Raw genomic sequence first — 24,097 nt, forward strand, 5'->3', positions numbered from 1 at the left:
TTTGTTGTTGTCGGCGCATCATCTTCTGTGGCCATAATGCACCTCCCAAGGTTTTTGCAGTACTTTGATCCAAGCCCGAGGTGGGATTTGAACCCGCTACTTTTGGGTTGCCAGGTAGGCACTTTTACCCACCCGGCTAGCCCGGTCGGCAAGCTTTACATGCTTCTATCATTCTGTCATTTTAATACTAATACTTGAACACATAGTTATGAAATAGGATCTCTCTGTGTCGTGAGAAAATACAAAAGAATAGTGGCCAATTAAAATGGTTGCTAACTGGTGACCAGTATATGTATATTTTATAAATGTTAGTACCAGAATTAAGTGGACATATTTAGTTGTGAACAGATTGCAAATTTGTTATTGTTATGAAAATTAACAACAAGGGCCGCTTAGGCAAAAATGTGTTTGTTCAATTTATTACTTCTGTACCGTTTTAGTTAATTAGGGTAAAACCATGAATGGACATTTGTTGTTCAAATAGATGAAAAGAATGAACAATCAATCAAAATAGGCTTAACAATATGTTTCATCTGACATAATGAGCAAAACTGATGATCTTCCTTCGAGAGCAGATGTTTGTGCATAAGGAAGTTGTGCCCAAAAAATTTCAGTATAACTTCTTCCAATCTATTTCTCTGTAAATTAAAACAGTATAAATGCAGATTATTATTATTTTTTTTTTATTCCATGGAGTTTAATTACAAATTTCTTTCCAAAGCTGCACCCAGATGAAATTAATGTCTACTTGGCATGAAAGATATCTCCACAATCTATAATGCATAAACTGAGTTATCAGTGATTATGCAGTTTGAGTTGCAACACTTTCAGTAATCTCGAATTTTTGCAGCTCAATCTTCATAATCATTTCATGAGATTCTAACATAGTGAGGAATCAACAGATAGCACAACTTACTATTTATTTTTATTTCTTTTAAAAATCCCTAATTTGATTCATAAGATACTGCCATATCGTCAGATATAAGGAAAGTTTATTCTTTTTTAGAGCAAGTATTGTACTAAGGGGAAATCAGAATAGATGGAAGAAAAGAGTTCATAAACACTAATACCATCTATGACTGTGTGTGTGCGTGTGTGTGTGTGTACACACACACACACACACACACACACACACACACAGTGTGTATATATATATATAAATAACTTTTGCTCATAAAGCAGGAATTTATTTACCATAGATGTAATGTTAAAAACAGGGGTTACATTCTCAACAATGATATTTGACCATAGTAATCTTAAATAAAGGTTAACTAGAATAGTTTATTCTTAAACAATGATTTATTTATACAAAAAAAAGTGAAAACATAGCCTTTAAAATCAAGCAAAGAAATTGTTTATGTCATAAAAATGTTAAAGATGTTTATTCTTTATCGACTAAATGCACACTCGTTGATTGTTTGTCACTTGTTGATGGTTCATCGCTCATTGTTGGTTTGGCACTAATTGATTTGGTGGAAGCACAAGGAGTAGTCTTCTTTGAAAATGCTTAGAGAGTTGTTTGTTTCCAAGACAGTCTTCTCTTTTCTTTATAAATTTCATGATAGCATGCATAAAATTTTTTTAAATCTGTAGCAACTTTTCTAATGCACTCAAAATTTGAATCATGTGACTCGAAAATCTAAATTGTTTTTTCTGTGCTGAAAAGCTTCGTCAAGCCCCTTGAAAGTGAAGGTGCGAATAGGCGTTTCAGCTGTTAAATCTTCTTCCTCATTTTCACATTTTGCCATTTCAATGAGGTCTTCATTTGTGAGCTCTCTATATATGTGAGCACTTGAAGCAGATCAGTGAAGTCAGTTGTAGAAACCTCAAGCTGCAATTGGTTAGCAACATTTATGAGTGCTTCTGTTTCATTTTGTATGATCTCTGCTAGTTCTTTAAATCCTTCAAAGTTATCAATAACCTGATGACAGAGTTTATTCCAAACACACTTCATGTTTATCTCTGTGATTTTGTCCCACGCTCGTTTTGTTATTTTGATTGCATCTAAATTATGGAATTCTTTCAAAATTCTTTAAGAGTTGGTCCTCCCCCTCATCTCTGCCTGAACAAATAAACACACGCACAGTAGTACTGTATTATATAGCTACGTGTGTGGTTTTTTTTAATGCATTATTTATGAATGTTTAGCATTTATTTATTGCAATTAATGTTCATATTTTCGATTTTGTTGATACTTGAAAAAAAAGAACTCGTAAACCCGGGAACTTGTAAAGAAAAAACTCATAAAACGGGAACTAACTGTATTTATAAGCATACATATATATATGTATGCTTATAAATACAGTATATATATATACAATTATAAGATTCTGTTAACTCAGTATCAACAAATAGCATCTGTACATGTACAGACTGCTCAACTACAAACACGTTTATCATCTGCCAATTGTATTTATAAGTAATAGCAGCCATTTTTCTATTTACAACAGTTTTGGAAATTGGCATAGAAGAGCATGGTCGATTTAACAAGATTTGAGAGAAAGCTTGTTAAATGGGCCTACTTTGTAAGCCTTCTTTAAGATGGGCTTTGTCTGAAATGAAAAATTCTCTAGAATTCGGATCAAAAAATTGAAAGAACTAAATCAAATAATTCACATATAAACATAGATGTTACAGCAGCAAAGAAACAAAAATAAGTTAAGATGGATTTTTATTTTTTGGAATTTTTTTTTCATTTCAAAAATATTTTTTGATTCTTTCAGATATTTTGATTTCAATTTTATTTTTGTAAAAAAAAAAAAAAAATCTCACTAATGTTCAGCTATAAGAAAAATCATAATTGTAAAAAAAAATAATATTTGAAATCATTGTTTTCATGTGCAAGCTTTATTTTTTTCAAGTTTTATAAATTTCCAAATTCTTTGAAAAAAACAGTCTGGAAAGGGGTTAAAAGGATATAATTCTGTCATAAAATTACTACAAACAGTAGGAAGTGGAATAGTAATGATAAATTCCAGAAAAACTACTGCCATGCTGTTGAGGTGTTCGATATTGATCTACTTCCTGATGCTGTATAAGCAGGGCTGGTGTTATCATTAGGCCAACTAGGCAGTCGCCTAGGGTGCAGACCTCAGAGGGGCACAGTAATAACCTCAGCCTATACTTCCCTTGGAGTTTTGGGGGCACTGAATTCATGATTTGCCTAGGGTGCAAGTCACTGGCAGCTAATTTAGTGTCGCCCCTGTGTATAAGCTTGCTTTCTTGCATCATTTGTCACTACTAATACTAATACTAATACTATGAGGGGGGCCTAAATTCAAATTGAGGAAGGACGGTTGTAGACTTTTGTCTTTAGCCAGCGGGTAGTTGATTGCTGGAACGAACTTCCATCTGCCATTGTTTAAGTGGATAGATGAAATGGGAAGGGTTTTTTTTGGCTGATGCTGTATAAGCTTGCTTTCTTGCATCATTTGTCACTACTAATACCAGTGTTAACTGATAAACTGTTTCCATTTTCAAAACTGTGCAATGCACATAACTTTTCAATAGCACGTGGTGGGGGGGTATATTCTTTTTCTTGCATTTTGTAAGGCTAGAGATAAAAAAAACAGTCAACATCCAGAGAGGTTCTGAATTAAAGTTTAGCAACAAAGCAATGGAATGAGTTTACAGTTAAACACTGATACTGAAATAGTTAGGTAAAAAATACTTCACTGTTTTATTATTATGGATTATTGTGTGACACAGAACGAAATGGAGACAGAATAAATAATGACAAGTTTAATATTAATTGAAAAACACACATATATTAAATTAAATGCATACAAAAGCTTTCAGTTAGTTTGTTAACCTTCATCAGTCAAACTGACAGTTAAGAATTGGGAATACGAGGGCATGTACTGCCAGTCATGTAGTGTTTGGCAATGGCCGAGTGTTCTATGTCCACAACGGTTGACTCATGTTTCAAAAGACGTTTTCTGAGCCGTCTCTCAGTTTCCCCAATGTAGCAGCTAGCGCAGTCACGGCAAGAGATGCGGTAGACTAGACCACTTTGTAGTATGGTGGGAACTGGTGTTTTCACTTTAGAGATGAGGGATCATAACTTTCTGCCTGGGAATTGTACACATTTTATCCCATGTGATTTTAGCATTCTTGTGTCCAATTCTCAGAAGTGGCAGTATAACTTCCTCCTCACTTTTCATTCTGAAGCCAGATGACCATAGTTGTAGAACTGGTATAATGTGCTTCAATATGTTGTCTCGTTGATCTTCCTAATCTGTGCAGGTATTTTTTCTCTAACATCAAGCGGAGTGAAATTGATTTAGTAGCATTATCTGCCAGTTTGTAGCCTGGGAATCCTATGTGCCCAGGTGTCTAGCAAAAGGCCACACCTTGAGTAGTGCATACAGGTCTGGAAGCTTCATTTTAGGAAGGATGTAAAGCTGCTGGAATGGGTACAGAGAAGGGCAACAAGATTGGCGAGGGAAACAAAGGAATGCTCTTACCAAGAAAGGCTTAATTTCTGCAAATTGCAGCATCTGGAGACTAGGCACTTGCGAGGTGATCTAATTGAGGTGTTTCAGGGTTTAAATGGCTTGAGCAAGCTCAATGCTAATGGGATTCTTCCTCTTACTCAGTTACACACATGAGCAGATATAAATTCAAACTGAGGAAAGACATTTTCAGAATAAATGTCTGGAACATTGGCCTTTAATTGTTGAATTGTTGATAAATTCAAGGAAGAACTGAACAAACTTTTGGAGCAGATGGAGAGGTGAATGGGAAGTGTGTTTTTTTTTTGGCTGATAGTGTATAAGCTTGCTTTTTTGCATCATATGCCACTACTAATGCTAAAAGTGTGTATCTCTGTACTTTGTTCTCAGAGGGCAGTTAATGAAAATAGGATTTAACAAAGGATTGAATGAGATCAGTGATTGCAATGAACTTAGTAAATATTAAATAATTTCAGTAAATATACTTTTCAGTGTATTAGTAGACTGTGTGCTATGGTTATTTATAGTTCTGCAATTTCTACAGTGTATATACTGCATTTATTTATGGTAGTTATGCTAATGTATATTTGGAAAAGCTACAGCTATTCCTGCCTTGGTTTAATTTTTTGACCCATCTACATAAAAAAAAAAGCTGTAGGATGTTCTCTTTGGGTATTAGATTCTTATTCCAGTTTTGAAGGTGAAGGTCACATTTCATGGAACTGTGCTCCAAGGTGGTGGAAGAAGCTTTAGAGTAGTTGCAATGTTTTGTAAGGTGAGATTCAAATTTGGTAAGAGTTCCTTGGAGTTGAAAACAAACATGGCAAGTGATGGATGGGCAGTTGTACAGAATTTCCTGCCACAGCAAAAATAATGTTGGTCAGTTAGGGTAGTGAAGAAACTTTGTATGCAAATCACAACATCAGCTGTTGTCTCCTGATTGATGTTTTCTTCATGTGCATCAGCATATAAACTATGAATTGGAGTAGTATAAAAGGCTCTTAATTCAATACGTATAGTATTCTGCTGAATGGGATGAGCTACTGCAGAAAGCTAGGCTCTGAAGAGTCATAGACTGGTGCTCCATAGTTGAGTTTGGATGTAATAAGAGCTCTATATAAACAAAGTAATGTTAAACAGTCAGCCCTCCCACATAGCAGCTGGGAGAACTTGTATGATGTTTAGTTTTTTTTAGACAAGAGATTCCCAATTATTTGATATATTCAACAAAATCCAGTCAAAAATAACTCCTAAAAAATGAATGCTCATATGAATTGGTATTTGTTGTCCATCTGATATTAATTCTGGGTTGGGATGAAGTCAATGTAGTTTATTGTGAAGAAAGCATTGATTTGGGCACATGCCCTTACTTGGGTGTGGCCCCTTGAAGTTGCCTCTCTGTAGTTCTCACATTTTAGTAGTAACAGGAAATGAGATCATCAACAAACAGTGCCGTGTCCACAGTGTTTGAAGTTGCTCTGCTGGTGCATTAGTGCAACTATGAACAGGGTAGGGCTTAGTACTGATCGTTCTGTGGGACTCCCCCCCCTCCTGCAAAAGTACTTTGGACATTGCACCTTTCAAGCATACTTGAAATACGTACTGTTGAAGAAAGTTTTGTATGAAAATAGGCAAGTGGCCATGCAGACCATGGCTACAAAATTCATAAAGGATTCCATACCTCCAAATGGTATCATGGGCTTTTACTTATGTCAAAACAGACCACAACCTGGTGTTCCAATTGAAGGAAAGCATTTCTGATTGAGTCTCCTAACTTTACCAATATGTATAGCATTGACCTGTTTCATCTCACTAGACTCTGGACTATATCGATGATGTCATAATTTTTCCAGATGAGTCCCATAAGTTTTCGGCTAATCATTTTCTCAAAAAATTTACAGAGGCAGCTGGTTAATACAATGAGGACCGCAATGGGCTGGATTTGCAGAATCTTTTCCAGGTTTCAGGAAAGCCAGAATTATAACATGGTGCCATTGCTCAGGAAAGGAATTTTTTGAATAAATTTTATCGTATAGGATTAGGAGTGACCATTGTAATGTCACAACTCAGTTGCTTGAGCATTATGCAGATGTTGTATGGTCCCTAAGTGCTGTTTCCAGATGCCGTGATTATAGATTCCAGAGTTAGAGTGTTTGATGTCATTCGTGCATTTTGTGAATGGTTGGTTATATATACTGTTTATCTCCTTTCCAAGGAGAAGTTTAATTTATGCTTTTCCATTACTGTTTTGTGATTCTGGAAAATTGATGGACAAGATGATATTGCTAGGACCTAGGCAAAGAACTGCAAATCCAAAATGAAATTTGCTGTTCATCAATATTCTGCTCCTTCCAGGTTATAAGAAAAGGGTTGTCATGGTATCTACCACTCATTTTGCCAATTTATTTCCAGATTTTTTGGGATGGATTTGTATGCTTCATTGTTGAAGTGAAAACTATCCAGAAAGCTTTTAGGCTGGAGTGCCTAAATACCTTACCTTTGCCCATTTATACTAGAGAAGTTTTTCCATGGTTGGGTGCCTTGTTCTTGTTCCTTTTTTTTTTTTTTTTTTTGTCATAAGGCAATCATTATTCTCCCAGGATTTTGGGTGAACTGGCAATTTTGTGGATGTTCTAGGGATAGCACTGTCAGCAGCATGTAGCATTATTACTGTGACATATATGACTACCTCACTAGGTGAGGATTGATTTCCAAATCTAATGTTATTAATGTTTCTTATTTTGTAAAATTAGCTTTTGTCCAGTTTCCATCTTGAGTTTCTGTGATCTATGCAGATTCACAGAAATTCAAGTCTGTTTGGTTTAAATGGATTGGTATTTGAGTGTGATTTGAGTAGCTTCTTCTTCCAGTCACATAGCTCTCTGAGGAGCTGTTGTGGCCACCAACAAATTCCTCCAACTGCATTGATCGTGTGCTATACGAGCAGCATCGCAAAGTGTCATTCCCAGAAGTTCATTGATCCCATCCTTCCACTAAGTTGCATGTCTTCCTCTGCACCTCTTCCCCTCAGTTTTTCCTTCCATTATATTCTTCAACAGAAAGTTTTCCCTTCTTACTATATGAACAAAAAACTTGAGTTTTCTTTTTCTGATGCTATGAAGAAGAATTTTAGGCCTGCTAATTTTATTCAATACCAACTCATTTGTTCTTCGATCCCAGTAAGAAATATGCAGTATTCTCCTGTAACACCACATTTCAAATGCCTCAATTTTCTTCCTGTCAACTCTTTTCAGATTCCATCCTTCACATCCATAAGTGGCAAATGGAAAAAAATAATGAACCAGTGATTCTCAGTTTGGTCTTTAGGGGCAGATCATGGTCTCTCCATAATTTTATCAGATAAGCAATGCAAAACTGGAATTTGGGGAGTACAATGTGTACAGAAAGGATAGACAAGACAGGAAGGGAGGAGGGGTTATGCTGTTAGTTAAGAAACACAAAATATAAGGAAGTGCATCCAATGGATGTGGGTGGACAAGGCAATGTTGAGTCTGTTTGGTGTGACTTAAGCACTGGGAAAGGAAAAATGAAAGTGGGTGTGTGTGTTATAGGCCTAATGAATCTGATGAGTATAATGAGCAATTGTGCAGAGAAATAGAGTGGGCCAGTAAATTAGAGTGTCTTATAATGGGGGATATTAATTTCCCGGATATTGACTGGAATTTGTGGGTTGGTCATTCACACACTAGCAAGGCTTTTGTGGATTTATTGGATGATTGTTTTTTACATCAGCATGTTCGGGAGGCAACTAGAGGGAGTAATACCCTTGATCTGATTATCAGTAGTGATTCTTCATGCATCAAGAATCGGCAGATAAAGGAATCACTAGGTGGCAGTGATCACAGTGTGCTGAAGTGGGATTTACTCAAAGAGATAACTACCATCAAGGGTAAAGGGAAGGATTTTTGCTTTCATAAAGGCGACTACTGTGGTCTGAGACAGTATTTAAATTCTATACGGTGGAACCAACTGATGATGTTATCAACAGCAAATTTAAAATGGGAAGCATTCCAAGAATTAATCTTGGAAGCTACTAGGCTTTTCATACCAACTAAGAAATATTGTTCAAGGTTTAGGCCTAAATGGATGTCAGATGAACTAATTAGACATGTGACAGAGAAGAAAAATGCATAGGATACATATAAATTAACATGTGACACAGAAGCCTATCATAGATATAAGCTAGTCTGTAACCAAGTTAGAAAGGAGGTTAGGCAGGCGAAGGCAGGATAAGAGAAATCTTTGGAATGGATGCAAAGAAAAACAGAAAAGAATTCTTTACTTATATAAACTCTAGAAGGAAGGGGATGAATCAGATTGGTCCACTTGATATAGATGGTTCAACTGTTGATGATCCTGCTCAGGTAGCTAACAAATTAAATGAATATTTTGCATCAACATTCACATGAGGAGTTATTCAGGGAGGGGAATGCCAGAGGTGTATTCAACTCGGGCAGTAAGCTACGGCATAGTCACAAAGGAACTGGATGCAAAGAATAACTTTGATATCATATATTTGGATCTTAGAAAAGCCTTTGATACTGTTGAACATGGAAGACAGCTGGACAAATTGGAACAGTGTAGCATTGGAGGAAAATTGCTGCTATGGATAAAGGGATGGTTGAGTGGGAGAAGACAGAGAGTGGTAATTAATGGACACTGTTCTTCATGGACTAATGTTATTAGTGGAGTCTCTCAGGGTTCAGCGTTTGGTCCATTATTGTTTTCTGTATTTATAAATATTGATGATGGTATATCAGGCTTAATGTCCAAGTTTTCAGACGATATGAAGGTTGCCAGGGTTGTTAATGACACTAATGACAGTACACTGCTGCAACAGGATCTAGAAAAGTTGAGCAGATGGGTTGAGAGGTGGCAAATGAAGTTTAACATTGAGAAATGTAAAGTACTACATATGGGAAACAGCAACCCCAGAGCAGCGTACTAACTCTATGGTACCACACTGACAGTGGTAGAGAATGAAAAGGACCCGGGGGTAATTGTGTAGGCAGATAGGAAGTTTTCTGAGCAGTGCAGACAGTGTGCAAGAGTAGCTCATGGTGACTTGTCAATGATATACAGGAATGTTTCTAGCAGGGATAAGGAAGTGATTATCCCCTTGTATAAGGCAATGGTCAGGACACACCTTGAGTACTGTATACAGGTCTGGAGGCCTCATTTTAAGAAGGATGTAGAGCTGTTGGAACAAGTACAGAGAAGGGCAACAAGATTAGTGAATGAAACAAAGGGTTGCTCTTATGAAGAAAGGTTTAAGTTTTGCAAATTACAGTGTCTGGAGACTAGGCACCTGCGAAGTGATCTGGTTTGAGCATGCTCAATGCAGATGAGATTCTTCCTCTTGCTCAGAATAATCACCTGAGAAGGCATAAATTCAAATTGAGGAAAGACGGTTGTAGGATAGATGTGCGGAAGTTTGCCTTTAGCCAACAGGTGGTTGATTGCTGGAACAAACTTCCGTCTGTCGTAGAAGTTGAAAGCTCAAATAGATTCAAGGCAGCACTTGACAAACATTTGGAGCGAGTGGATGGGTGAAATAAGGGTTTTATTTTATTATTTTTTTTTGCTGATGCTATATAACTTGCTTTCTTGCATCATGTGCTTTTGCTAATGCTAAGATCAGCGAACAACATTTTAGCAATTGCCTGTTGTCTCTTTACATCGTTTGAGCAGTCATTATTTTTATTTATTCTTGACTCTAAGTAATTAAATTCATCAACTTCTTCGATATCTTGCCCACTAACCTTCACCTTACTGGAATCAAGATTATCACCAATCATCATAATTTTAGTTTTACATACATTCAGAACCAATTCTTTTTTCTTACTTGCTTCACATACTCTCTAGATCCTGCAAATTAGCACAGTATCATGTGCATAACGGAGGTTGTTTATCTTCAGTCTTCCAAGTTTGATACCACTCTCTAACTCTTCCAAAGCTTCATGCATGATATCTTCGGCATAAAGATTAAAAAGGTAAGGTGACAAAATACAGCCCTGCCTGACACCGTTACCTATTATGAAAAAGTCCATGTTTCTCACGTTTGTTCTCGCAGCTCCTGGTTGAATTATGAATTAGCTGAATTATGTGGATTGGGAAACCCATAATAGTTATCATTTCCCATAATTTCTCATGTTGAACACAATCAACTGCTTTTGCATAATCCATAAAACACAAAACGACTGGAACATTGAATTCTTTGCATTTTTCTATAATCAGTTGTAGGCTTAAGATCTGATCTCTGGTTCCTCTTTCCCTTCTGAAACCTGCTTGCTCTTCTGGCATTTCTTCTTCAAGTTTTCTTGAGATTCTGTTCAATATGATTTTAAGAAGAATCTTGCTAGCGTGAGAAATTAATTAGGCTAATAGTCCTGTATTTGAGCAAATTTTCAGATCTCCTTTTTTTGGTAAGGGGATGAAAACTTATTTCTTCCAATCTGATGGCCACCATCCCATTTCCCAAATTTTTACAATCATTTTATGAAAAACTTGCTGCCTTTCACACATGTAGCTTTAATCAATTCCGCTGCGATTTCATCAATTCCAGGTGACTTGCCACATGTTAGTTCTCTGATGGCTTTTTCAACTTCTTCCTTCAGTGGAACTGGTTCATGATCACACTCCTGAAAAGGGGGTAGCAGATCATTAGTGTCAGAAGGTGCTCGGAAGAGCTGCTCACAGTATTCTTTCCACCTTCCTTTGATTGTGTTCTCCTCTGTTAAAATTTCCCCTTTGGAGTCTTTAATTACATTAAGTTTTGGTCGGAACTTTTGTCTTAAGGACTTAATAACATCATACATCTTTTTAGTGTTGTTTCGTTTGTTGTGGTATTCGATTTCTTTACACTTTCGATTGATATAATCCTGTTTGTCCTGGCGCTTGATGACTTTGCTTAGTTCCTGATACTCTTCATTTACTTGTACATCCTGGGCTTTTGCAGTTCTTCTCTGTTCACTAAGTTTAAAATTGAGCATAAGAGGACTTATTTGACTGAGTTGTAAAGTACATCATATTGCTTTATGGTATGTGACATCACGTTCTACTTTATATTTTTGAATTACTTTCTCGTTGTTCCAGTAATTGCATGCTTTGGAGTAGGCACACAATCTTTTGACAGTTAAGGAATTTCATTTGGGAGGCATTGCATTAGTGAAAATTCTGGTCTGGTGATCTGCATTTGCCACAACTCTACAGGCTGTTTGGGAGTGACCAAATTTCTGGCATATGTATCACACAGGGGATATGGGATTTACAGCTCGATACTACATATTGGTATCCAGTTTTAAGGGATATAGAGTGCTATGGTGTGTTGAAAGTGATTATTAAGTTCTGAGTTGAGATAAGGTTGCCATATCACTGTACAGAATCTTATCACTGTAACAAACTCCTTATTCTGAGAGCTCATATCACATCTCATCTTCAGAAACATCCAGGAGCTCCCACCTTAAGTTACTCCATTTCAAGTATTTAGGGATTTACCATGACTGGAAGTCCTCCAAAGCAGGAAACATTTATTAGGCATTCAGAGTTTCTTGGATTAGTGATTTCTGTAAGTATATCACTTGATTTGAGTCACTTAACCACCTTGTGTGATCCAGTAATTCTTTCATATTCTTTCTGGATTCCGAATGGTGACAGTTTAGTTACTGTCATTTCACTGTTAGAGTGAATTATCAAAAAAGTCGGAGCCAGATTTTTGATGTTTGGCTGTGGGGAGAATAGAAACTTCATGTTTTGCTTCCTATAATGTTTTCATCTGGCAACCCAGTGATTTTCTGGGTTTTAGCACCTTTTCACTCTGGATGGGAGAACTGATCCTGACCAGGTCACTCGGGGAAAATTAACTTCATGTTAACAAGAAACATGGGACAATAAAATAAAAATTTTACATAGGATATAAAAGCAATCAAAACCTCAGGAGTTATTTAAAAGATATGCATATGATGTCAGTTGAAGTTGATTAATTCAGATAGTGCAATAGCATTTATTTGTATAACACAACTGATATATAACATATTTCAATTTATAAAATAAAAAAGTAAACTTACAATCCTCTCCTTTTCTCTTCACCTCTACTTTTCCCCCCACTCGATAGTGACCATATGGCTGAGGAAGAGCTATATGTAAGCTAAAAGAGAATAATTTCAGCTAAAAACAACAACAAAATACTAATTAATTTAAATCAACAGAATTCCTGTAATTTCAACAAAAAGGAAAATGACTTCAATAATACAAGAAGAAAGTCAATAATTATTCAGAGATTTTCCCTTTTGATCCCCCCCCCATGTATAAAATAGAAAAATTGGCATGAAACAGCAATGTTAAACATGAAAAAAATGGTATTGCAGTTTTTCCCTATAAGTAAAAAACAAGAAGTTAATAAACACAGCATGTTACATTTCAGGCAATGCTAGCCAACAGGACAACTCATGATTTATAAAAAAAAAAAAAAACAAGAAAAACACGAACTGAGAAATACGTTTTATTTCCGTGCATTCATGACAGTAGCCATTCATTTCTCTAATCAGCCCAGTTAATAGATAATTAGATAATATGATGTACAATATATATCTATACATGATACCTATAAATATATCTATACATGATATGCCTACATGATATCGATAAAAAAAAATAAATAATAATTAGCAGATTTAGTATTAGTAGTGGAAAATGATGCAAGAAAGCAAGCTTATACAGCATCAGTCAAAAATAAAAAAGAAAAAAAATCCCATCCAACAGTTTGTCTAGTTCTTCCTTTAATGCATTCAAACTATGTACTTCCATAACAATGGAAGCCCGTTCATTCCAACTATCAAACCAACCAACCACTGGCTGAAGGCAAACTTCCAGCACAAATATTCTGCAACCATCCTTCCTCAGTTCGAATTTATATCCTCTCATGTGAATAAGGAAAGACAGTTGTAGAGAAAGAATCCCATTAGCATTGAGCTTGCTCAAACCATTCAAGGCCTTATACATCTCAATTAGATCTCCTCACGGGTGCCTAGTTTCCAGATGCTGAGCAAGAGGAAGAATCCCATCAGCATTGAGTTTGCTCATTCAAAGCCTTAAAAACCTCAATCAGTCCACCTCGCAGGTATCTAGTCTCAAGATAGTGAAATTTGCAGAATTGAAGCCTTTCTTCATAAGAGCACCCCTCCCCTTTGATCCCTTCAGCAGTCTTGTTGCCCTTTTCTGTACTTGTTCCAGAAGCTCTATATCCTTTCTAAAATGAAGCTGCCAGACCTGTATGAAATACTCAAGATGTGGCCTGACCATTTCCTTATACAATGGTACAATGACCTTATCCCTGATAGCAAAATTTCTGTATATCCTTTAAAAAACCTAATCAGCTGCCTTGGCAGACTGTCTGCACTGCTGAGAGAACTTCATATCTGACTGCACAATATCACCAAGTCCTTTTCATTTTCCACTACTCTGAGCATAGTACCACACAGCTGGTATGTTACTCCGAGATTACTGATACCTGTATGTAGTACTTTGCATTTGTCAATGTTAAACTTAAATTGCCATTTTTCAGCTGATCTGCCTAATTTTTCTAGATCTTGTTGCAGCAACATGCCCTCATTACTGATTACTGTGATTAATTACATTGCTAATGTTTGTATCATCTGCAAACTTAGACATTAAGCCTGATATACTTTCATCAGTATCATCAGTTTGTCAGCAATCTGAGCAGGATCATCAACAGTAAAACCATCAATGGACCAATGCGACTCATCCCCTTCCTTCTAGTGGTTAGATAAGTAAAGAGGTCTTTGTTGTTTTTCTTTATATCCCCTATCAACAATTTCTCATAATCTGCCTTGCCTTGCAGAACCTCTTTTATCATTTGAATGTAGACTAGTTTATAACTACCATAGTATTCTGTATCACCTGATAATTTATATGCATCCATGTATTTTTATTCTCTGCCACATATTCCATTAGATCATCTGATGTCCATTTAGGTCTAAGCCTCAAAAAGTATTTCCTAGTTGGTACGAAAAGCATAGCTTCTATGTTAATTTACTTGAATACTTCCCATTTAGAATTTGTTGTTGGTAATCTCATTGGTTGGTCCTGCTGTATAAAATTTAAAAACTGTTTGGGGCTACTGTAGTCTTCTTTACAAAAGCAAAAACCCTTGTTGACAGTAATTATATCTTTAAGTAAATCCTACATCAATACACTATGATCACTGCCACTTGGTGGTTCTTCTATCTGCACATTCTTAATGAATGAAGAATCACCATTGACAACCAGATCACGAATATTGTTCTCTTTTGTTGTCTCTCAAATATGCTGCTATAAAAAACAGTCATTCAATAAAATTGCTAGAACACATATATTGACTAGAACTCACACATTCCAGTCAATATATGTGGAAAGCAAAAATCCTCCATTATAAGACATTCTGATTTACTGGCCCACTCTACTCATCTATAATTTTTTGTTCTACTCATCACAGTCATTGGGCCTATAATATATTCTCATATTCGTTTTCCCAGTGCTCATGTCATGCCAAACTGACTTCCATTGCACTGGTCACCACTGTCTTAGATTTTATGTGCTTCTTAACTAAGAAGCTTAACCCCCCCCCCCCATGTTCTGTCTTTCCTAGCTGTGCACACTGTATTCAAATTCTGCATCACTTATATCTGAGTGACGCTGTCTCTGATACCCCCCACAATGGCTGCATTTTATGACTTGACCAACACCTCAAATTCATCAAATTTATTTCCTATGTTTTAGCACTGGCATGCATGCAAGTTGTATACATGCACCTGTTGTTATTCTTAGTTACTATAACACAGCTCACATATTTTCTTCTTCCAAGATTATTATTATTATTATTATTATTATTATTAATGGCCATATGGTACAAGGAAGCCTGAGGCTTATGCTGCACCAGCCATAAAAAAAAAAAAAAAAAATTCCCAAGTTACCCCCTGAGAGAGTGAGAGAGTGAGAGAGAGAGAGAAAGAGAAGTAGAAAGGAATCACCAAGAAAGAGAAGAATGATGATATCCAGGTCAGGACCCTGGGTTTGCCAAGCCCATACTCACCAGATGTGAGCCCCCGGGGTTAATGGCCCACAACAGGCTATGAAATCCCCAGTTCCTTGTTCTATGGGCTGCTGCTTGTTCCAATAGAAGCAGTGAAAGAATCTCTTTCATTTCTGCCTGTGACTATTGTGACTATATTATAATATATTATAATATATTATTGATAATATATTATGATATAATATATTGATAATATATTATACATTTATTGATAACATATATCAATAAATGTATCCCCAACCCCCCAAGCTAGCAGTTTTTCGACTCACATAATACTACCTTGATGGCATCAGCAAATATTTTTGCACTCTTTCTATTTAAGTATATTCCTAACTGAAGAAGGAGTCTCCTGTTAATAATCACAGATCATGTTGAGAAAAATTTTACCTCATGAATCTTACACAATCTCTCCCTCTCCAGGGCTAAATTGATTGACAAGGCTCTTATCATATACTCTCTCCTATCATGTCGCACAATTGCAGACATTTTCAAATTCAATCCTAACTCATTACTTTTTCTCAACATTGCCCTATACTTATTAAGTATTCTCAGATCTCCTACTATTAATGTCATTAGTGCCAATGCGTACAACAATATCACTTCTTGTGATCTTAAAACATCATATCTGCTCTACAACTTTTTGTTCTTGTTCTGATTCCACTTATCCTTTTTGCACGATGTGTTTCCTGCTTCCCTGACAATAGCTACTTCCTGTGGGACCAGCACATGCCTTTGTGGTTGCCGCTGTGCTGCCTGATGCACAAGTGCAAGCTCTGGCATTTAAGTGGACACAGAGCTTAATGAGTCCCAATTTAATTCCTCTGAAGGCATCCACTCTGTTCTTCAAGGTCTCATCAATGCTCATCAAAATGCTGAGTTGACACCTAATATCCTCACATTCTTTACATCAAACACACACACAGACTCCCTTGGCTGAATCATGTCTCATTCCAGATAGATCTGTAAAAATCAAACAAGTAGTACATTTTGTAACGCTGTGATTCAGAGAGCAACCATCCCCTTCAGTTTTCCCCCAAAGCCACAGCACTCTAGCTACTTCGAGCCATTATCTTTGTTGCTCTGAGGCATGATTTCTGTTTAAATTCAATTTAATTGAGAATACTACAATAAACTAATAGACTTAAATAGACTATTAACAATGATAGACTTAAATATAATAACATAATGCACTGGTTATACAGAAATAATATCATATTGCAATATCAAATTTATTTAAATGTATTTTGTTACTGAGTTTGCCCTATATGTGTTACTGTATATTGTTACATTTGTAAAGTTATAAGTTAATTATAATAGATAATAAAATTATCTATTAATGCCAACACACTTATGTGATTTTAACGTTCCAGATACCTATTTACCACAATTAAAATATTAGAATTCCCCTACCATGAACTACAAGGATTCTGCCTGTAATTCATTGTAGAGGTAATAAGGGATAATCACCTCCCTATCTCTGCTAGCAAAGTTTCTGTATATCATTGACAAAACTGCATGAGCTATCCTGGCAGCATGTCTGCACTGCTCAGAGAAATTCATATCTATTTGCACAATTACCCCGAGATCTTTTTCATTCTCCACTACTCTGAACGCAGTACTACACAATTTATAAGTTATTCTGGGGTTACTGCTATCCATATGTTTGGATAGCAGTAACCCCAGTACCTTGGATGATTATTATTATTATTATTGGCCATATGGTACAAGGAAGCCTAAGGCTTATGCTGCACCAGCCAAAAAAAAAAAAAAAAAAAAATCCCAAGTTACCCCCTGAGAGAGAGAGAGAGAGAAGTAGAAAGGAATCACCAAGAAAGAGAAGAATGATGATATCCAGCTCAGGACCCTGGGTTTGCCAAGCGCATACTCACCAGATGTGAGCCCCCGGGGTTAAATTTCTCAATGTTAAAAAACTATAGCTCACCCTGATGACTGTCGCAACCCCCCCCTGCCCGCCAACCTTTGTATCATCTGCAAACTTAGATGCTAAGCCTGATATATTTTCATCAATAACATGATAAATATTGAAAACAATAATAGGCCCAGCACTGAATCCTAGGGACCTCCATTAAAAACATTAGTCACGAAGAGCAGTGGACATTGATAATCACTCTGTCTTCTTCCAGTTAACCACCCCTTTATCCATAGCAGTAACTTGCCCTCAATACCACATTGCTCCAGTTTAAACAGCAGTCTTTTATGTGCAACAGTATCAAAAGCTTTCCTGAAATCCAAGTATATATGATGTAAAAATTAATTTTTGCATCCAGTTTCTTGGTCACTGCATCACAATAACATATCAGATTGGTTAGACAAGACTGCTCCTTAACAAATCCATACTGTGATTGCAGTATAATTGCATGACTGTCCAGATGATCCTGCATTACTTCTTTAACCAGTGATTCCATTAGTTTCTCCAGAGCAGAAGTTAAGCTTACAGGTCTGTAATTATTCATGTCAACTTTTGATCCCCCCTTTATGAATTGGGGATTCATTTGAACATATCCAATCCATAGGGACCTCCCCTGAATCCAAGTATAAAAGTAATAAATCAAAGAACAATTAAAAGTCATAAAAATGAGCATAGAACATAAATTAAAAGTGATAAAAGAATATAATAAACATTAACAGCTTTTCAGGCAATGTACTTCTTTATTAAACTATAGGAATGACATGGCAAATGATAATTTCATGGCAGAGGAAAACATGATTGAAGAGTGTGCGTGCGCACATGCACACACACGTGCAAAAACATAATGAAAACATGTCAGTGAGGAGGAAGAGGGGTACATTAACTATTGAATAAGCAAACTGACATCACTCATTGTGCTGGAGAATAAATTCCTTCATAACAGAGGTATATATGTGTTCCACTGTTGTGGTTCACATTCAGACCTACCACTCATAAATGGAGCACTTCCAACCATGAGCAAAGACAATAATTATATATGTTGTTGTTGTGCTTGAATTTTTCTGGTCCAAAGGCTACTTAGGCCATATTGCACCTATCAAAGTAGTTAAAACTAATTTTGTTGGTTTCTATGGAAGCAGTTAGAAACAGTCATAGAAACCTATCTCTTTCAGAAAGAAGAAAAATTCTGTGCGGTTTGAATTTTCACTTATGATATGGCTAAGTGACAATTCCTGTATGTTTAAGAGAGAAGTAAATGAAATTAGATGGGAGAAGTTATATAAGGTACATTCTAGGAGTATGGATTTTAATGTGAGTGGCCTGTGGCAAAGTGTACACTGTGGGGGATCAAGTAATGACCCTTCACAGTGTACACTAGATAGATGGGTCAAATGAGTGTGGCCTATTTGGGCTATGGCCAGGACCACCTCTTCTTGTCTGTTTGTGCAGAAATTGGAGGCCCATAATTGTGGTACAGGTTTAATTTCAAGGAGTTTGTTATTTATAAGCATTTGCCGCTGAAGTGTCCATCGTTCCTTACCTATATTTCGTATATGCATTTTGTAACCACTTGAACAGTACCAGAAAATTCATTGGAGCTGTTCTGGACAGATGCTTGGCAGCATCATCTGCAATTTTGTTTCCCGGTATTCCAGTATGGCCTGGGATTCAGCAGAAGGCAACATTTTGCCGATGATCTCTGAGACTAATCATTTTTTTTTTTTTTTGTTAGTTGTTGGTGCATCAGCTTCTGTGGTCATAATGCGCCTCCCAAAGTTTTTGCATTTTACTCTGATCCAAGCCCGAGGTGGGATTCAAACCCATGACCTTTAGAGATTAATCATCTGATGAGCTGAAGTAATGGATGGGTAGGTGGGGAAATCTTTTGCATTGCTAATAGGGCACTTTGCGAATCTGTGAATATTATGCTCTTTCGGATTGAGAGATGGAAAATGTTTTCCAGAGAAAGTTTTATGGCATATAATTAAGTGGTGTAACTTCTGCATTCTGTTGGAAGTGATACAGAAAGGGTAGTGTCATGGAATACCACTGCTGCACCTGTTCCACTCTTGGACTTCAATCCATCAGTATATTTTTTTTAGCGAAGTCAGGATAACGTTGTATATGTGCAATATGCAGCTGTTGGATGTTAATATCAGTTTAATAGTGGTGGAAATTCCCTATTGGTGGAAATAATTCACAAGACAGCATGATGACAAACCATGGAGAAATGTGATCTTGGTAGACTTTATTGAGTTGTATATTCCAGTTTTCTGCTAGTTCCATTAACCTAATACCTGCAGGCCTAGTTGCTTGTAGTTCGTTTCTATAAAAGGTTGTGAGTTGCTGATCATTTGTAAGAACCCAATTCTTACACTTATCCTAGGGAATGTTATGAAATAAATATTATAACATAACAAGAAAAAAAAAATATATATTAAATAATATTATTTACATAGGATGATTTTCAGCTTAGATTGCGATCGCTCTGTACCATACAGTTAAGTAGGGGAGGATTAGCGTAACAATGGGGGGTAGCTGGACAGGGCACAAAAGTACAATGGGAGCACCGTAAGGGCAGTTCAAGTCGCTATAAACAGAAAGTGGGCAGCTCTTTGGAAGAAAAGAACAAGGGAACCGACTCCCCCTTGTGGAGGGGAAGAATTTTAAAGACTAAAGGGCGGAGGGAACCCTGGATGCGGCATACACCGGATGGAAATGGCTAGCTGCTGGATAAAACAAACCGACTCCTTGAGCACTTACTGATTTCAAGGAGCAGTAGAGAAAAAACGGAGTGGACTAATGGGGGTAAGTGCATCGGAATGATCACAAGGAAATATCTAGAAATTTCTAGACTTCCCAAAGTTTATTGAAGCTTCTAGAAATTTCGAGAACTCGGATGTTTCCCCAGGAAAGGGAAGGGCCAAGAAAACGGAGGAAGTGGGAGAGAGCGAATGAGAATAAAGAGATGATGAAGAACGAACTGCGATTGGATCAGAATAGAAGGGGTGGCTGAAACAAAAGAAGAAGAAACAGGAGGAGAAGAGAACAGTTCCAGTTTTTGACAGTTTGGGAGTTTTGGAAGTTTTTGAGAGTTCCTGTGGGTGTGTCTGAGTGATGTGCGGCCGGAAAGAAATCCCGAGAAGTGCCGGGAAAATCGCTGGAAGGTGGTAGTGGAAATTGAAGCAGTTTGTCGCAAAGACAATTCGTTAGGCAAGTTCTGGGAGAGGTCAGCCGCAACATAGAAATAGGAAGGAGATGCCCAATGAAAGATGGAAACTCATATGCTGGAGCTGAGTGATAAAGATCGAAAAGTCTCGGTATAGAAAGATAAGGAAGAGTTATACAGTCTGGCTTCTCGATAAAACAGTAAGGAGAGTCTTGATAATTTTATTATGCACCCCAGTATCGTCGAACTGATCAGATGCCCAAAGCGGGCCAGAGCAACCCATTTATGGAGAAAAGAGTGAGTTCCTGTACGAAGGAGAATTCCTGTAGGAGTCTGATGATGCCCTATATTGATGATGATGGCCGCCCCTGAGCTGAAAAAAAAAAAAAAAAAAGGTTGTGTAAAGAGTGATCCCTAAGCTGTTATGTAAGTACCAGATAATAGTTTTAAGCTTGATTTGAAGGAAGGGACTCTAAGGAATGTTTTAGATTAGTTGATTTGATATTGTTTAGCATAAAGGGAAGGAGAAAGTTCATAAGATATAGATATATGTACTTCATCACAAAGATAAGTTAATAAGCAAGGACGATTTAGATATGTGTATTCGAGACTAGTACGTTTTAAGTTGAGACTGTTCTATGCACATGTAATTCATTTGGAAGGGATAATTAAAGAAAGATTATAGCGGGGATTTATAAATCTAGAAAAATACACATATAGGTGTTATGCTCACTGCTGTAATCCCAGTTGGGAAGTTTAAATTGTTAGAAGACAAGAGAATGTTATGAGATGTAAACAAAACCAGAAGGAGAAAAGGCAGAAAGACATGATATATGAGTTGTGATTATCTTTACATCTTAACACACATATAATGCTAGTGATTAATGAAATACCCAATTGATGATGTATGATATATTCTTTTAATGTATATACTGTGAATAAACAATATTGTATATGTTTATCAAGTGTAGTATGAGTCATTCTGAATACCCAGCCAGTCCAGAAGAGACATACACGAACTTCTATTCCCCCAGAATCTGTGATCTTCTGTGCAGTATACAAGTCAGGTGTTAATGTGGGAGGGGGTAAATTAGGGGGAAAATAAACGGGGAAATACAAAGTTAAGAAAGGTGGGTCTGAAAGTTTAACAAGATTTCTTGATATAAGAAATTATAACATATAATAATAAAGAACTATCCCCCACAAAATAACATTTTCCCCACCCCCCGACAATTAAATATTGACCAATTAGGATGGGTTGACTGGCTTTGGATCTTTGTTGCATAGTTCAGTAATAACATCTTTCTTCTGATCTTTAGAGGAGCTTCATCGGTTTCTACATACAGACTTTGCACTGAAGATGTTCTGAATGCATCTAGAGCTATTCTAAGAGCTAAATGTTGAATAGGGTTTGAGATGAGATAAAGTACTTTCCCTAGCAAATCGAAGACAGGCACACCATAGTCCAGGTGTGATCTGATTATGGATCTGTATAAGTGAAGCAAGGTGTAACGATCTCCTCCCCAGGTTGTGGCTGATAAGACTCCGAGTATGTTAAATTTTTTTTTGACAAGCTGTCCAGAAATGTTCAGTGTATTTCTGAACATTTTTGATAGCTTTTTTTATAGTTTAACTTGCTCTCAAAAATTAAGCCAAGCAGATGAATACTATTTGCCATTGGAACAGGATGGTTATCTAATTGAAGTTCAGGATCAGGATGCATTTTAGATATGGTGCAGAAGTGAATGGCAATCAATTTCTGGTTGGATAGTCTGTAACCGTTTTGTGTCATCGAAATCTGAATCTGATTTATTGATATCTGCAATTGTCTCTCAACATAATTCATGTTTTGAGAATGACAGGAGATTGTGGGATCATTGGTATAAAGGTATGAGTCCACTGTTTTCAGAATGAGTTCAGTTAAGTGATTCATTCTAATTGCGAATAGAGTAGCACTGAGAACGGACCCTTGTGGAATTCCTTCTTCTAGGACAAAGTTTTTAGAGAGAGAGAGAGTTCCCCGATGACGAACTTGAAAGCATCTTTGTTGTAGGAAATTTTGGATTAAATACAGCAAATTTCCTCTCAGGCCAAGACAATGTAGATCCTTTAAGATGCCAGAAAACCCTGTGGTGCCAAAGGCTTTCTCAATATCCAGACAGACCATAACGAGATGCTCTTTTTGATGAATGCATTTCTGATTTTTGCTTCAGCCTTTATCATAAGGTCCAATGATGATCGATTTTTTCTGAATCCAAATTGATTGTTGTTGATCAAATTTTAGGACTCAAGATACCAAGTCAGACGGTGATGAATCATTTTTTCAGGGATTTTTCTCAGACAGCTGGTAAGTGAAATTGGTCTGTAGTCATGAGGAACAGAATAATCTTTACCAGGTTTTGGGATAGCCGGTACATAGGAATGATGTCAGGAGCTTGGGAATGTATGCTCAGTGAAGATTCGGTTGAAGAAAATCAGCAATTACAATCGTGATTTTTGAGCATTACATAAAATATTCCTTCAGAGCCAGCAGTACTGATCTTTGTGTTGGTAAGGGTGTGCTGCAGTTCAATCATGGTGAATGGCTGATTATATGTTAATGAACATCTGTCAGTGAAATTCATTTTGTATTTTTAAGTTACATCTTTAATTTTTTTGAAATGATTAGTCATAAGGAGTTGAGAAGGACAACTGAGAAAATATGGATCCTAGTGCATTTGTGATTTCTGCAGGGGTAGAGAGTTCCTCCATTCCAGTTAGTGGAATAGATGTTGGAGCAAATTTGCCATTTAACAGTTTTATCTTACTCCGGATCAGTCTGATATCTGTATTTTTATTAACGGAGGAAGCGAATTTAATCCAAGATTCTTTTTTTTTTTTGCTTTCCGTCTGATATTTTAGGTTCTTGCTCTAAGTCGCTTATAATTAATAAGATTGGAAGTGGTTGGGTGTTTGCGGAATTGATTCCATGCTTTTTTTTTTCTCCTACTTGGCATTGTTGCACTCTTTGTTCCACCAGTAATTTAATTTTTGCCATATCCTGATTTGGTATTGTGGAATGGCAGCAGTTACAGCTGTTATAATTTGGTTTGTTATGTGTTCAGTAACATGGTTGATGGAAAAGCACTGTTATGATATGGTTGTTGAACAAAACAAGACTGCTGTATTTTATCCAGTTAGCCTTTGGAAATTTTCATTTTACTGGATTATCTCTTGGTAATGAACAGGAAGTTTGAATTTTGCATATTATTGGGAAATGATTGCTGTTGTGAGGATCGTTAAGAGTTACCCAATCGATACTTGGATAGAGCACTGGAGAGCAAATGGAAAGGTCCATTGCAAAGGTTGATCTCAGAGGAAAATTAAAATAGGTAGGAGAGCCAGTATTCAACAATGTTAAATCCTGTTGTCTATCAAGATTTCAATAAGCTTTC

The 24,097-nt window shown here is 36.7% G+C and overlaps 1 protein-coding gene across 6 annotated transcripts in view; it reads right to left on the bottom strand.

Annotated features, from left to right (window-relative positions):
• LOC150091205 (voltage-dependent calcium channel subunit alpha-2/delta-3-like) overlaps positions 1 to 24,097 on the bottom strand; it is a 1,918,419-nt gene that overhangs the window by 572,768 nt on the left and 1,321,554 nt on the right. For all 6 annotated transcript variants that reach the window (XM_090374703.1, XM_090374689.1, XM_090374699.1 and 3 more), the window contains one exon: positions 12,542 to 12,621. In XM_090374703.1, the coding sequence (XP_090230829.1) occupies positions 12,542 to 12,621 (80 nt within the window). The remainder of the gene's footprint in view (positions 1 to 12,541; positions 12,622 to 24,097) is intronic.

Source organism: Mastigoproctus giganteus, chromosome 1, assembly GCF_048544385.1.
Source record: "Mastigoproctus giganteus isolate SK-2022 chromosome 1, ASM4854438v1, whole genome shotgun sequence".
In the NCBI taxonomy this organism is placed as follows: Eukaryota; Metazoa; Arthropoda; class Arachnida; order Uropygi; family Thelyphonidae; genus Mastigoproctus; species Mastigoproctus giganteus.